Source organism: Amia ocellicauda, chromosome 15 (assembly GCF_036373705.1).
Source record: "Amia ocellicauda isolate fAmiCal2 chromosome 15, fAmiCal2.hap1, whole genome shotgun sequence".
Classification (NCBI taxonomy): Eukaryota; Metazoa; Chordata; class Actinopteri; order Amiiformes; family Amiidae; genus Amia; species Amia ocellicauda.
In genome coordinates this window covers 798,143-813,731 of record NC_089864.1, presented here as the reverse complement: position 1 = coordinate 813,731, position 15,589 = coordinate 798,143, and the positions used below count along the sequence as shown (strand labels likewise).

The 15,589-nt window shown below is 47.6% G+C and overlaps 1 protein-coding gene across 4 annotated transcripts in view; it reads left to right on the top strand.

The window, feature by feature from the left end:
- col11a2 (collagen, type XI, alpha 2) overlaps positions 1–15,589 on the top strand; it is a 61,437-nt gene that overhangs the window by 29,346 nt on the left and 16,502 nt on the right. For all 4 annotated transcript variants that reach the window (XM_066687206.1, XM_066687205.1, XM_066687207.1 and 1 more), the window contains 16 exons: positions 3,429–3,473; positions 3,690–3,743; positions 3,950–3,994; positions 4,417–4,470; positions 4,884–4,928; positions 5,165–5,218; positions 5,322–5,429; positions 5,778–5,831; positions 6,174–6,227; positions 6,548–6,592; positions 7,917–7,970; positions 8,076–8,120; positions 8,284–8,337; positions 8,437–8,490; positions 8,670–8,723; positions 9,689–9,886. In XM_066687206.1, the coding sequence (XP_066543303.1) occupies positions 3,429–3,473; positions 3,690–3,743; positions 3,950–3,994; positions 4,417–4,470; positions 4,884–4,928; positions 5,165–5,218; positions 5,322–5,429; positions 5,778–5,831; positions 6,174–6,227; positions 6,548–6,592; positions 7,917–7,970; positions 8,076–8,120; positions 8,284–8,337; positions 8,437–8,490; positions 8,670–8,723; positions 9,689–9,886 (1,017 nt within the window). The remainder of the gene's footprint in view (positions 1–3,428; positions 3,474–3,689; positions 3,744–3,949; positions 3,995–4,416; positions 4,471–4,883; positions 4,929–5,164; positions 5,219–5,321; positions 5,430–5,777; positions 5,832–6,173; positions 6,228–6,547; positions 6,593–7,916; positions 7,971–8,075; positions 8,121–8,283; positions 8,338–8,436; positions 8,491–8,669; positions 8,724–9,688; positions 9,887–15,589) is intronic.

The following is a 15,589-nucleotide window of genomic DNA, read 5'->3' as shown; positions in this document are numbered from 1 at the left end:
TGTGTGTCTGTGTGTGTCTGTAATATAAATACTGACTGTGTGTCTGTGTGTGTCTGTAATATAAATACTGACTGTGTGTCTGTAATATAAATACTGACTGTGTGTCTGTGTGTGTCTGTAATATACAGTGAGGGAAAAAAGTATTTGATCCCCTGCTTATTTTGTACGTTTGCCCAATGACAAAGAAATGATCAGTCTATAATTTTAATGGTAGGTGTATTTTAACAGTGAGAAACAGAATAACAGCAAAAAAATCCAGAAAAACGCATTTCAAAAAAGTTATAAATTGATTTGCATGTTAATGAGGGAAATAAGTATTTGATCCCCTATCAATCAGCAAGATTTCCGGCTCCCAGGTGTCTTTTATACAGGTAACGAACTGAGATTAGGAGCACTCTCTTAAAGGTTACCTGTATAAAAGACACCTGTCCACAGAAGCAATCAATCAATCAGATTCCAAACTCTCCACCATGGCCGAGACCAAAGAGCTGTCCAAGGATGTCAGGGACAAGATTGTAGACCTACACAAGACTGGAATGGGCTACAAGACCATCGCCAAGCAGCTTGGTGAGAAGGTGACAGCAGTTGGTGCGATTATTCGCAAATGGAAGAAACACAAAATAACTGTCAGTCTCCCTCGGTCTGGGGCTCCATGCAAGATCTCACCTCATGGAGTTTCAATGATCATGAGAACGGTGAGGAATCAGCCCAGAACTACATGGGAGGATCTTGTTAATGATCTCAAGGCAGCTGGGACCATAGTCACCAAGAAAACAATTGGTAACACACTACGCCGTGAAGGACTGAAATCCTGCAGCGCCCGCAAGGTCCCCCTTCTCAAGAAAGCACATGTACAGGCCCGTCTGAAGTTTGCCAATGAACATCTGAATGATTCAGAGGAGAACTGGGTGAAAGTGTTGTGGTCAGATGAGACCAAAATCAAGCTCTTTGGCACCAACTCAACTTGCCGTGTTTGGAGGAGGAGGAATGACCCCAAGAACACCATCCCCACCGTCAAACATGGAGGTGGAAACATTATGCTTTGGGGGTGTTTTTCTGCTACGGGGACAGGACAACTGCACCGCATCAAAGGGATGAAGGACGGCGCCATGTACCATCAAATCTTGGGTGAGAACCTCCTTCCCTCAGCCAGGGCATTGAAAATGGGTCGTGGATGGGTATTCCAGCATGACAATGACCCAAAACACACAGCCAAGGCAACAAAGGAGTGGCTCAAGAAGAAGCACATTAAGGTCCTGGAGTGGCCTAGCCAGTCTCCAGACCTTAATCCCATAGAAGATCTGTGGAGGGAGCTGAAGGTTCGAGTTGCCAAACGTCAGCCTCGAAACCTTAATGACTTGGAGAGGATCTGCAAAGAGGATTGGGACAAAATCCCTCCTGAGATGTGTGCAAACCTGGTGGCCAACTACAAGAAACGTCTGACCTCTGTGATTGCCAACAAGGGTTTTGCCACCAAGTACTAAGTCGAAGGGGTCAAATACTTATTTCCCTCATTAACATGCAAATCAATTTATAACTTTTTTTAAATGTGTTTTTCTGGATTTTTTTGCTGTTATTCTGTCTCTCACTGTTAAAATACACCTACCATTAAAATTATAGACTGATCATTTCTTTGTCAGTGGGCAAACATACAAAATCAGCAGGGGATCAAATACTTTTGTCCCTCACTGTAAATACTGTCTGTGTGTCTGTAATATAAATACTGACTGTGTGTCTGTAATATAAATACTGACTGTGTCTGTAATATGAATACTGACTGTGTGTCTGTAATATAAATACTGCCTGTGTGTCTGTGTGTCTGTAATATAAATACTGACTGTGTGTGTGTGTCTGTAATATAAATACTGACTGTGTGTCTGTAATATAAATACTGACTGTGTGTCTGTTTGTGTCTAATATAAATACTGTCTGTGTATCTCTGTGTGTCTGTAATATGCACTGCTCAAAAAAATGAAGGAAACACATAATCATCACAGTATAACACCAAGTCAATTAAACTTCAGGGATATCAATCTGTCCAGTTAGGAAGCCTAAGCGATTGTGAATCAATGTCACCCATTTTGGTGCAAATGAAAGTGACAGCAGGTGCACTGGAGAGGCAACAGTAAGACAACCCCCAAAAAGGGAATGTTTTTGCAGGTGGTGGCCACAGACAATTGCTCTCTCCTTATCCTTCCTGACTGATTCTTCTCTAGTTTTGCGTTTTACTAGTGTCCTTGTCAGTACTGGTAGCATGAGGCAGTACCTGCAGCTACTCCAGGATGGCTCATCCATATGTGCCGTCACAAGAAGGTTTGCTGTGTCTCCCAGTTCAGTCTCAAGAGCATGGAGGAGATACCAAGAGACGGGCTGTTACACAAGGACAGGGCCGTAGAAAGACATCAACCCAGCAGCAGGACCGATATCTGCTCCTTTGTGCGAGGAGGAACAGGAGGAGCACTGCCAGAGCTCTACAAAATGACCTCCAGCGGGCTACTGGTGTGCATGTTTCTGACCAAACTGTCAGACACAGACTCCATGAGGGTGGCATGAGGGCTCGACGTCCTCTAGTGGGATCTGTGCTCACAGCCCAGCACCGTGCACCGTACAGCCTGACTGCTGTTAGGTACCGGGATGAAATCCTCAGACACATCGTCAGACCTTACGCTGGTGCAGTGGGCCCTGGGTTCCTCCTGGTGCAGGACAATGCCCGGCCTCATGTGGCCAGAGTGTGTAGGCAGTTCCTGGATGACAAAGGCATGGATGCCATTGACTGGCCCTCACGTTCCCCAGACCTGAATCTAATTGAGAACCTATGGGATGTTATGTATCGGTGAATCCAATTCCGGCAAGTAGCGCCACAGACTGTCCAGGAGCTCACTGATGCCCTGATCCATGTCTGGGAGGAGATCCCCCAGGACACCATCCACCGTCTCATCAGGAGCATGCCCAGACATTGTCGGGAGTGCATACAGGCACGTGGGGGCCATTCACACTACTGAGTCACATTATGAGTTGCCGTGATGAAATTCACGCAAGGTGGAACAGCCTGTGATTTCAATTGTTTACTTTGCTTTTCGGTGTGAGTTTGAATCCAGCCCTCAATCGGTTGGTGATTTTGGTTTCCATTGACCGTTGTTACATCATTTTGTTCTCAATTAATTACACAATGTACAGTAAAGATTTTGATCTTTAATATATTTCATTCATCGAGATCCGATGTGTGATTTAAGTGTTCCCTTAATTTTTTTGAGCAATAACCATACTGTTGGTGTGTGTCTGTAATATAAATACTGAATGTGCGTCTGTGAGTCTATAATCTAAAATGTCTGTAGTATGAATCCTGCACTGTTTGTCTCTAATATAAACTGGACTTTGTCTGGGTGTGTCTCTCCTGTGAATACTGACTGTGTCTCTGTGTGTTTTAGGGATCATCAGGACCTCAAGGTGCAATGGGACCCCCAGGAGAGAAGGTAAGAAAGACATATTATAAGAGGCGTATTCTATATATAGCCTCTATATATTTCACATACTGTATTATATAGATGTATATGCAATATAACATTTACATGTGTTATAGTGACATAACCAACATTTATATTTTAGATGTTTTAAGTTATTAAAGGAATAATAGAGAGTCTTTGTATTATAATGTATCATCTCTCTCTCTCTCTCTCTCTCTGTCTCAGGGTCCCAGAGGGAAGCCTGGGCTGCCAGGGATGTCTGGTGCTGACGGCCCTCCAGTGAGTCACCAGCAATGAGAATCGGGAATATTGACTGGGAATGAGAGTGGCAATATGAATGGCAGTGAGATTAGGGAGAAGGACGGAAGCAGAATGAAGAGGACAGGGATCGGTCTGGGGTTACACCTGGGACTGCTCACCAGAATACCCCACTCTATCACATTAATTCATTCCCAACTCTCTCTCTCTCTCTCTCTCTCTCTCAGGGTCACCCAGGAAAGGAGGGTCCTGCCGGCACTAAAGGAAATCAGGTGAGGCCTGAAAATGATTCCAGCTACCTGTCTGCCAGCTCACCTGTATGTCTGCTCAATTGTCTTGTCTGCACACCTGTCTGCGCACCTGTCTGTGTGCTCACCTGTCTTCACCTGATTGTGTGCTCACCTGCCTTCCTGCTCACCTGTCTTGTCTGCTCACCTGTCTGCTTGCTCAGTTGTCTTATCTGCTCACCTGTTTGCCTGCTCACCTGCCTTACTGCTCATCTGTCTGTCTGCTTAATTGTCTCGTCTGCTCACCTGTTTGCTCACCCGTCTGCCTGCTCACCGGCCTTCCTGCTCACCTGTGTGCCTGCTCACCTATCTGTCTACTCGCTTATCCGCCTGTTCAATTGCCTGTTCACCTGTCTGCCTGCTCACATCTCTGCCTACTCACCTGACACTGTCCTGTCTGTCTGTAGGGTCCCAACGGCCCCCAGGGTCCTATTGGCTATCCTGGTCCTCGCGGAGTTAAGGTCAGTCTGCCTCTAATTAGTAAATTAGTCTCATTAACCTATTAAGATATGTATTTAGGTAGTCCTTGCATTGTCTTTATGTGTGTGTGTGTGTGTGTGTGTGTGTGTGTGTGTGTGTGTGTGTGTGTGTGTGTGTGTGTGTGTGTGTGCGTGCGTGCGTGCGTGTGTGTGCGTGTGCGTGCGTGTGCGTGCGTGTGCGTGTGCGCATCCATCTACACTGTGTGTCCACACTGAAAACAGCTTGAATTAGCCCTAATGAGTTGTGTGTTCATTGAAGTTATCTTATGAATTGGTCTTTATGAGTTTATGAGTGTGTGTTTTGATTTATATTGTCTTAATTACCCCAGAGCAGGTTTCTGTGTGTGATAATTGAAGCCCTCGATCTGCCCTAACGAGGTGTGTGTTAATTACAGGGCGAGCAAGGCATCCGTGGGCTGAAAGGGCACAAGGGAGAGAAGGTGAGTGAACCCCCCATCTCTTTACTCGTTAACTCATTACCACAGCCATTGATTAGTCATGGATTAAGATTATAAATCCGAGTATTATTAATTAATTGTTTGTATTATGTAATCATTATTGATTAGGTGAGATCACTGTTATGAAATGTTATTAATATTGATAAAGCATGTGTGTTATGATGATGCTGATGATTGTAATTGTTTGTTGTTGTTGATCAGTTGTGTGTTGTCCTCAGGGTGAAGACGGGTTCCCTGGGATGAAGGGAGACTTTGGTGTGAAGGGAGACCGGGTAAGACCCGATCTGATCGCTCATCGTGCTGCACTGGTTTGAGGATTGCTGTGTGTGTATTGTTGTGCTGCTGTGTTGATGGCATCTGTGTTGCTATTTGCAGGGGGAGGCTGGCGTGCCTGGGCCACGGGGGGAGGACGGGCCTGAGGGGCCCAAGGGCAGAACTGGCCCCCCTGGGGAGCTGGGGACCATCGGCTTGGTGGGAGAGAAGGTGAGAGCGCCTGAACACACTGAGCACCAGTACTGAGCACACTGGGCACCAGTACTGAACACACTGGGCACCGGTACTGAGCGCACTGGGCACCAGTACTGAGCACAATGGGCACCAGTACTGAACACACTGGGCACCAGTACTGAGCACACTGGGCATCTCTACTAAACACACTGGGCACTGGTACTGAGCACACTAGATATTGAATATGCCTCTGTGCCAGCACTGCACTGAACAGGGAGTCTGCACTGCTGTGGGTAATCGGCAGAAATGGTTTTTTTCATTTTCTTTGAATATAATGAATTGTAATGAATGTTAATTGCTATTAACTGCTGTTCTGTGTTTCAGGGTAAACTGGGTGTTCCTGGACTGCCTGGATATCCTGGAAGACAAGGACCCAAGGTATCTACACACACACGCACACGCACACGCACACACTATATTCAGACTACGCTTCTATCAACCATCACAGGACTGTCGCATGTCTGTCAAAGCCCTCAGGGGAGCCACAGCCTTCAATCAACACTAATCACAGCACAGCGTGATGAACCTGCCATAATGTTTCTTCTCATTGTTTAATTGTATTATTATTAGTGGTTCTTCCTCCTGTTTCTCATTTATGTGGCTGCTATCACTGTGATAGCACCGTCAGCTAATGATCCTGTGGACTTTCTAAACCCCCCACCCACTCCTTCTCCCTCTTCATCCCTCTATCTCTCTCTCTCTCTCTCTCTCTCTCCCCAGGGATCCCTCGGTTTCCCAGGATTCCCCGGTACAAATGGCGAGAAGGGAGCGAGGGTAAGACAGCGCCTCCCAGGTCACAGTCTGACAGACGGGTTACAGTACAGCATAGGAACTCATAATAGTTTGTGGCAGTCAGTGTTGATAAGGTCAATAGTGTTACAGTATTAGTAATATCTGTAAACCTTCAGACACTCAGCAGAGACTTTCTGCCAAGCTGACTCTTTATGCTAACTCTATATTAGCAATATAATGGTATGCAGAGATATGTATTAATTGACAATAATGTAATGTGTTTATTATGTCAGTCTCTAATCTCTCTCGCTCTCTCTCCCTCTCTCTCTCTCTTTCTCTCCCTCTCTCTCTCTCTTTCTCAGGGTTTGATTGGCAAGTCTGGGCCCAGAGGACAGAGAGGCCCCACGGTACAGTATATACATACAGAAATTGATCAACCATATATTGATTGACACCTAATACATCAACCATACATAGATCAATACAATAAATACATCAACAATACATAGATCAACACATGATAAATATATAGAGGGCCCCGAATTTCCAAAAACAAAAACTAAAAACACATGATGTATTATATTTATCTGTAAGTTGCCTAGAAGGCTCGGGCCCTAATGGTTTTTCTCCTGCATAACGTGCTCTGACAGAGGGGCGTCTGTACACTTAGTGTGATGTGATGACAGTAAGTTAACGTACTCTAACAGCAATCCTACTTGTGTGAATTGAACTAGAGCAGGATACATCTGTACATTAGACAGTTATGTGGTGAAAATGGCGAGTCGAGAGAGAGATGGATTTAGAATACAATAGCCTCATGTAAACGCCTGCATCGGAGCGGGGTTGGTCGGGGTCTTTCATAATCCGTTCAATAGAAGAATCTTAGGGTCTGAAAAGCCATGTAAGCTAAACACTTTAACACGACTACTTTCTCCATCAGACACCATGGGTTACCTGAGCGCATGCCTGGTAATTAATGCATTTAATGATATGATATCTTGTTCGCTGTGAGTAAGAGTCTCCAGTTGAAAGATATGTGGCATTGTCACTGACAAAAACCACTGCAACTGAAATAGCAGCTGAAATGGACACCGAGCCTACATTCAAAATGCCACGAATGAAACGCAGAAGAGATCACGCTGACTGTGACCCAGAGTCTTTTTAAAACTTAATATTTTTGTCATAGTGGATCAAGTGCTCATGACATTGTCTTCGCAAGTTCTCTGATATTTCTGTGTTTATTTTTGATGTTACCGAACTACGTGACATGGCAGCATACCGAGCGACGGTTACTGCGTGAAATGATTCCTAAAGGGACTAAATTACAATACAATCCCTTCGGTTCCACAAAAGTATTGAGGGCACAAGACAGGGATCTCGTTATGAATTCTTCTGACCACACAGTTGCATCAGGAGTGTAGTTTTTCCAAGCAGAAATTAAAAAAAAAAACAAAAAAAAAACAGGACAACACTGTTGCAGGAAAGGTTATGTGGTTATGCTATTCTATTATTATGTATTTACTTTGGCCCGTGCAACAGCATAGTCCTTATTTTAAAAGTCAGTCTGCAATAGCGATGACGCTAAATGTGCACAAAATCCGTAGATTGGCCTTGGCCCCACATCTGTCAACATCTCACAGTCAACTCCCACTGAAGGACATGAAACTGTTGACATGTTGTCAATTTACTAACTGACATAAATATCTGTCTCTCTCTCTTTCTCTTCCTCAGGGTCCCAGAGGTCAGAGAGGCCCCCGAGGAGCTACAGGGAAACCAGGAGCCAAGGTCAGAGAGGAGGGAGAGAGGGAGGGATGGAGGGAGCCTATTATCGTTTGTGTAGAATTTATTGTAATGTATGTGTGACATCTGTCTCTCTATCTCTCTCTTTAGGGAACGTCAGGCAGCGATGGCCCCGCCGGCCCCCCAGGAGAGAGAGTGAGTATCATTGTGGGGGGTGCACAGTTGTTTGTTAGACGCAACAGATAATAAAAAATGAATCAATGAATAAGACACTGGAACACAACATTGTTTTAAATTCAGGTTTCCTGAGATTGTCTCCCTCTCTTCCTTCCCATCTCTCTGTCTGTCTGTCTCTCAGGGATTGCCTGGACCTCAAGGTGCTAACGGATTCCCAGGACCAAAGGGACCTCCTGTAAGAGCATTATTAAGAATAGTGTCTATTTATGTATTTTATATATATGTATGTATGTTTATATATTTATTGATCTCTCTCTGTCTCTTTCTCTCTTAGGGCCCCCCAGGAAAAGACGGACTGCCCGGACACCCAGGACAGAGAGGAGAAGTTGTAAGTGCCTGTGTATCTCTCCCTCTTTCTCTCTCCCTCCCTCCCTCTCTTTCCATCCTTTCCTCTCTAATCTCTGTGTCCTCTGTCCATTATTCTTCTCAGTATCAGTCTTTTCTTTTTATTACATGAACTGTAGCATCAAGTGACGCTGTATTAACCTCTCTCTCTTTCTCTATCAGGGTTTCCAAGGGAAGACTGGCCCCCCTGGACCTCCAGGTGTAGTGGGACCCCAGGTGAGTCTGAGAGACAGACAAACTGACGGACAGACTGATGACTGATTGACAGAAAGGTAGACAGAGAGGCTGACTGACAGATAAACACCCAGACCAAGAGACAGGCACTGGGACACAGACTGACAATTGAATGACACAGTACAGATGTCTCTCGTTATACCCAAACTCATTTAATAAAAACTGCATAATTGAAGTTAATACAGTTCAAGAATTAATGTCTATAACGCGGTAGATTGTGGTCGTGTTTCGCTCATTGAATAATCACTAATAACTCTTCTGTGCAGCTGTAGAGCCAGACGCATCACAAATGGTACTTTATCTTCTTTAATTTATGTAACGTATTAATGTAGTGCAGTGAATAAGTAGGCTATGAGTCTAACTTAAACGGCAAATGTTTTTAAGCACAGCACTGCCAATATTTTTTAATTTTATTTAAAAAAAAATTAAATTTGGAACACATCCCTATTTTACAACCGTTAAAATCAATTCATTTTACGAGGGACCCCTGAACATTGGACAGACACAGATTGACAGACGCATTGCCACAGACACACACAGACAAAGAAGAGCAATATAGACACACACACACACACTCTCAGATGTACGCTCACAGACGTCAAATTAATGTTTGTCTGTTTCTCACCTTGTAACATGAATCGAGCTCTAAATTAACCTGTATCTGTTCTCACCTCGTGCTCCCCCTCTCCCTCCTCTGTTCCATTTCCACCCCTCCCATCAACTCTCCCCCTCCTCACTCTCCCCCTCTCTTCTCCTCCTCATCCTCTCCACTCTTCTCCCCTTTCCCTTCCCACTCCCTACCCCCTATCCTTCCTTTCCCTTCCTTCTCTCCCTCCCCACCTTCTCTCTTCCCTCTATCCACCCTCTCTCACTCTCCATCCTCTTTTGTCACTATCTTTCCCACCATCTCTTCCCCTTTCTCCTCCCTCTCTCTCCCTCTCTCTCAGGGTCCATCAGGAGAGAGTGGCCCTATGGGTGAGAGGGGTCACCCCGGGCCCCCTGGCCCCCCCGGGGAGCAGGGCCTGCCTGGAGCCTCAGGCAAGGAGGGAACCAAGGGCGACCCTGGGCCACAAGGGGGTCCTGGCAAGGATGGTCCCCCTGGACTGAGAGGCTTCCCTGGAGAGAGAGGACTGCCTGGAACCCCGGTAAGGAGTCACTGCATGTGTACTGAATTATAGGGTACCGAATATCTGCAGGGTATCTATAGTGTATATGTAGTTTATCTACAGTAAATCTGCAGAGTATCTATGGTGTATATAAGAGTCTCTGTCTGTGGGGTCTGTATTAGGGTCTCTGTGTCAGGAGTGTCTGTGGGGTCTGTATTAGGGTCTGTGTCTCTGTGTCAGGAGTGTCTGTGGGGTCTGTTTTAGGGTCTGTGTGTCTCTGTGTCAGGAGTGTCTGTGGGGTCTGTATTAGGGTCTGTGTGTCAGGAGTGTCTATGGGGTCTGTATTAGGGTCTGTGTGTCAGGAGTGTCTGTGGGGTCTGTATTAGGGTGTGTGTGTCAGGAGTGTCTGTGGGGTCTGTATTAGGGTCTGTGTTTCTCTGTGTCAGGAGTGTCTGTGGGGTCTGTTTTAGGGTCTGTGTGTCTCTGTGTCAGGAGTGTCTGTGGGGTCTGTATTAGGGTCTGTGTGTCAGGAGTGTCTGTGGGGTCTGTATTAGGGTCTCTGTGTCAGGAGTGTCTGTGGGGTCTGTATTAGGGTCTGTGTGTCAGGAGTGTCTGTGGGGTCTGTATTAGGGTCTGTGTGTCAGGAGTGTCTGTGGGGTCTGTATTAGGGTCTGTGTGTCAGGAGTGTCTGTGGGGTCTGTATTAGGGTCTGTGTGTCTCTGTGTCAGGAGTGTCTGTGGGGTCTGTATTAGGGTCTCTGTGTCAGGAGTGTCTGTGGGGTCTGTATTAGGGTCTGTGTGTCAGGAGTGTCTGTGGGGTCTGTATTAGGGTCTGTGTGTCAGGAGTGTCTGTGGGGTCTGTATTAGGGTCTGTGTGTCAGGAGTGTCTGTGGGGTCTGTTTTAGGGTCTGTGTGTCTCTGTGTCAGGAGTGTCTGTGGGGTCTGTATTAGAGTCTGTGTGTCAGGAGTGTCTGTGGGGTCTGTATTAGGGTCTGTGTGTCAGGAGTGTCTGTGGGGTTTGTATTAGGGTCTGTGTGTCAGGAGTGTCTGTGGGGTCTGTATTAGGGTCTGTGTGTCAGGAGTGTCTGTGGGGTCTGTATTAGAGTCTGTGTGTCAGGAGTGTCTGTGGGGTCTGTATTAGGGTCTGTGTGTCAGGAGTGTCTGTGGGGTTTGTATTAGGGTCTGTGTGTCAGGAGTGTCTGTGGGGTCTGTATTAGGGTCTGTGTGTCAGGAGTGTCTGTGGGGTCTGTATTAGAGTCTGTGTGTCAGGAGTGTCTGTGGGGTCTGTATTAGGGTCTGTGTGTCAGGAGTGTCTGTGGGGTTTGTATTAGGGTCTGTGTGTCAGGAGTGTCTGTGGGGTCTGTATTAGGGTCTGTGTGTCTCTGTGTCAGGAGTGTCTGTGGGGTCTGTATTAGGGTCTGTGTGTCAGGAGTGTCTATGGGGTCTGTATTAGGGTCTGTGTGTCTCTGTGTCAGGAGTGTCTGTGGGGTCTGTATTAGGGTCTGTGTGTCAGGAGTGTCTGTGGGGTCTGTATTAGGGTATGTGTGTCAGGAGTGTCTGTGGGGTCTGTATTAGGGTCTGTGTGTCAGGAGTGTCTGTGGGGTCTGTATTAGGGTCTGTGTGTCTCTGTGTTAGGAGTGTCTGTGGGGTCTGTATTAGGGTCTCTGTGTCAGGAGTGTCTGTGGGGTCTGTATTAGGGTCTGTGTGTCAGGAGTGTCTGTGGGGTCTGTATTAGGGTCTGTGTGTCAGGAGTGTCTGTGGGGTCTGTTTTAGGGTCTGTGTGTCTCTGTGTCAGGAGTGTCTGTGGGGTCTGTATTAGGGTCTGTGTGTCAGGAGTGTCTGTGGGGTCTGTATTAGGGTCTGTGTGTCTGTGTGTCAGGAGTGTCTGTGGGGTCTGTATTAGGGTCTGTGTGTCAGGAGTGTCTCTGGGGTCTGTATTAGGGTCTGTGTGTCAGGAGTGTCTGTGGGGTCTGTATTAGGGTCTGTGTGTCTCTGTGTCAGGAGTGTCTGTGGGGTCTGTATTAGGGTCTGTGTGTCAGGAGTGTCTGTGGGGTCTGTATTAGGGTCTGTGTGTCTCTGTGTCAGGAGTGTCTGTGGGGTCTGTATTAGGGTCTGTGTGTCTCTGTGTCAGGAGTGTCTGTGGGGTCTGTATTAGGGTCTGTGTGTCAGGAGTGTCTGTGGGGTCTGTATTAGGGTCTGTGTGTCAGGAGTGTCTGTGGGGTCTGTATTAGGGTCTCTGTGTCAGAAGTGTCTGTGGGGTCTGTATTAGGGTCTCTGTGTCAGAAGTGTCTGTGGGGTCTGTATTAGGGTCTGTGTGTCAGGAGTGTCTCTGGGGTCTGTATTAGGGTCTGTGTGTCAGGATTGTCTGTGGGGTCTGTATTAGGGTCTGTGTGTCAGGAGTGTCTGTGGGGTCTGTATTAGGGTCTGTGTGTCTCTATGTCAGTAGTGTCTGTGGGGTCTGTATTAGGGTCTGTGTGTCTCTGTGTCAGGAGTGTCTGTGGGGTCTGATATAGGGTCTCTGTGTCAGGAGTGTCTGTGGGGTCTGTATTAGGGTCTGTGTGTGAGGAGTGTCTGTGGGGTCTGTATTAGGGTCTGTGTGTCTCTGTGTCAGGAGTGTCTGTGGGGTCTGTATTAGGGTCTGTGTGTCAGGAGTGTCTGTGGGGTCTGTATTAGGGTCTGTGTGTCTCTGTGTCAGGAGTGTCTGTGGGGTCTGTATTAGGGTCTGTGTGTCTCTGTGTCAGGAGTGTCTGTGGGGTCTGTATTAGGGTCTCTGTGTCAGGAGTGTCTGTGGGGTCTGTATTACGGTCTGTGTGTCTCTGTGTCAGGAGTGTCTGTGGGGTCTGTATTAGGGTCTGTGTGTCAGGAGTGTCTGTGGGGTCTGTATTAGGGTCTGTGTGTCAGGAGTGTCTGTGGGGTCTGTATTAGGGTCTGTGTGTCAGGAGTGTCTGTGGGGTCTGTATTAGGGTCTGTGTGTCTGTGTGTCAGGAGTGTCTGTGGGGTCTGTATTAGGGTCTGTGTGTCAGGAGTGTCTCTGGGGTCTGTATTAGGGTCTGTGTGTCAGGAGTGTCTGTGGGGTCTGTATTAGGGTCTGTGTGTCTCTGTGTCAGGAGTGTCTGTGGGGTCTGTATTAGGGTCTGTGTGTCTCTGTGTCAGGAGTGTCTGTGGGGTCTGTATTAGGGTCTGTGTGTCAGGAGTGTCTGTGGGGTCTGTATTAGGGTCTGTGTGTCAGGAGTGTCTGTGGGGTCTGTATTAGGGTCTCTGTGTCAGAAGTGTCTGTGGGGTCTGTATTAGGGTCTCTGTGTCAGAAGTGTCTGTGGGGTCTGTATTAGGGTCTGTGTGTCAGGAGTGTCTGTGGGGTCTGTATTAGGGTCTGTGTGTCAGGAGTGTCTGTGGGGTCTGTATTAGTCTCTGTGTGTCTCTGTGTCAGGAGTGTCTCTGGGGTCTGTATTAGGGTCTGTGTGTCAGGATTGTCTGTGGGGTCTGTATTAGGGTCTGTGTGTCTCTATGTCAGTAGTGTCTGTGGGGTCTGTATTAGGGTCTGTGTGTCTCTGTGTCAGGAGTGTCTGTGGGGTCTGTATTAGGGTCTGTGTGTCAGGAGTGTCTGTGGGGTCTGTATTAGGTTCTGTGTGTCTCTGTGTCAGGAGTGTCTGTGGGGTCTGTATTAGGGTCTGTGTGTCTCTGTGTCAGGAGTGTCTGTGGGGTCCGTATTAGGGTCTGTGTGTCTCTGTGTCAGGAGTGTCTGTGGGGTCTGTATTAGGGTCTGTGGGGTCTGTATTAGGGTCTGTGTGTCTCTGTGTCAGGAGTGTCTGTGGGGTCTGTATTAGGGTCTCTGTGTCAGGAGTGTCTGTGGGGTCTGTATTAGGGTCTGTGTGTGAGGAGTGTCTGTGGGGTCTGTATTAGGGTCTGTGTGTCAGGAGTGTCTGTGGGGTCTGTATTAGGGTCTGTGTGTCTCTGTGTCAGGAGTGTCTCTGGGGTCTGTATTAGGGTCTGTGTGTCTCTGTGTCAGGAGTGTCTGTGCGGTCTGTATTAGGGTCTGTGTGTCAGGAGTGTCTGTGGGGTCTGTATTAGGGTCTCTGTGTCAGGAGTGTCTGTGGGGTCTGTATTAGGGTGTGTGTGTGAGGAGTGTCTGTGGGGTCTGTATTAGGGTCTGTGTGTCAGGAGTGTCTGTGGGGTCTGTATTAGGGTCTGTGTGTCAGGAGTGTCTGTGGGGTCTGTATTAGGGTCTGTGTGTCTCTGTGTCAGGAGTGTCTGTGGGGTCTGTATTAGAGTCTGTGTGTCAGGAGTGTCTGTGGGGTCTGTATTAGGGTCTGTGTGTCAGGAGTGTCTGTGGGGTCTGTATTAGGGTCTGTGTGTCAGGAGTGTCTGTGGGGTCTGTATTAGGGTCTCTGTGTCAGGAGTGTCTGTGGGGTCTGTATTAGGGTCTGTGTGTCAGGAGTGTCTATGGGGTCTGTATTAGTGTCTCCGTGTCAGGAGTGTCTGTGGGGTCTGTATTAGGGTCTCCGTGTCAGGAGTGTCTGTGGGGTCTGTATTAGGGTCTGTGTGTCAGGAGTGTCTGTGGGGTCTGTATTAGGGTCTGTGTGTCTCTGTGTCAGGAGTGTCTCTGGGGTCTGTATTAGTGTCTGTGTGTCATGAGTGTCTGTGGGGTCTGTATTAGGGTCTTTGTGTCTCTGTGTCAGGAGTGTCTGTGGGGTCTGTATTAGGGTCTGTGTGTCAGGAGTGTCTGTGGGGTCTGTATTAGGGTCTCTGTGTCAGGAGTGTCTGTGGGGTCTGTATTAGGGTCTGTGTGTCAGGAGTGTCTGTGGGGTCTGTATTAGGGTCTGTGTGTCTCTGTGTTAGGAGTGTCTGTGGGGTCTGTATTAGGGTCTGTGTGTCTCTGTGTCAGGAGTGTCTGTGGGGTCTGTATTAGGGTCTGTGTGTCAGGAGTGTCTGTGGGGTCTGTTTTAGGGTCTGTGTGTCTCTGTGTCAGGAGTGTCTGTGGGGTCTGTATTAGGGTCTGTGTGTCAGGAGTGTCTGTGGGGTTTGTATTAGAGTCTGTGTGTCAGGAGTGTCTGTGGGGTCTGTATTAGGGTCTGTGTGTCAGGAGTGTCTGTGGGGTCTGTATTAGGGTCTGTGTGTCTCTGTGTCAGGAGTGTCTGTGGGGTCTGTATTAGGGTCTGTGTGTCAGGAGTGTCTATGGGGTCTGTATTAGGGTCTGTGTGTCTCTGTGTCAGGAGTGTCTGTGGGGTCTGTATTAGGGTCTGTGTGTCTCTGTGTCAGGAGTGTCTGTGGGGTCTGTATTAGGGTCTCTGTGTCAGGAGTGTCTGTGGGGTCTGTATTAGGGTCTCTGTGTCAGGAGTGTCTGTGGGGTCTGTATTAGGGTCTGTGTGTCAGGAGTGTCTGTGGGGTCTGTATTAGGGTCTGTGTGTCTCTGTGTCAGGAGTGTCTGTGTGGTCTGTATTAGGGTCTGTGTGTCAGGAGTGTCTGTGGGGTCTGTATTAGGGTCTCTGTGTCAGGAGTGTCTGTGGGGTCTGTATTAGGGTCTCTGTGTCAGGAGTGTCTGTGGGGTCTGTATTAGGGTCTCTGTGTCAGGAGTGTCTGTGGGGTCTGTATTAGGGTCTGTGTGTCTGTGTGTCAGAAGTGTCTGTTGGGTCTGTATTAAGGTCTGTGTGTCAGGAGTGTCTGTGGGGTCTGTATTAGGGTCTGTGTGTCTCTGTGTCAGGAGTGTCTGTGGGGTCTGTATTAGGGTCTCTGTGTCAGGAGTGTC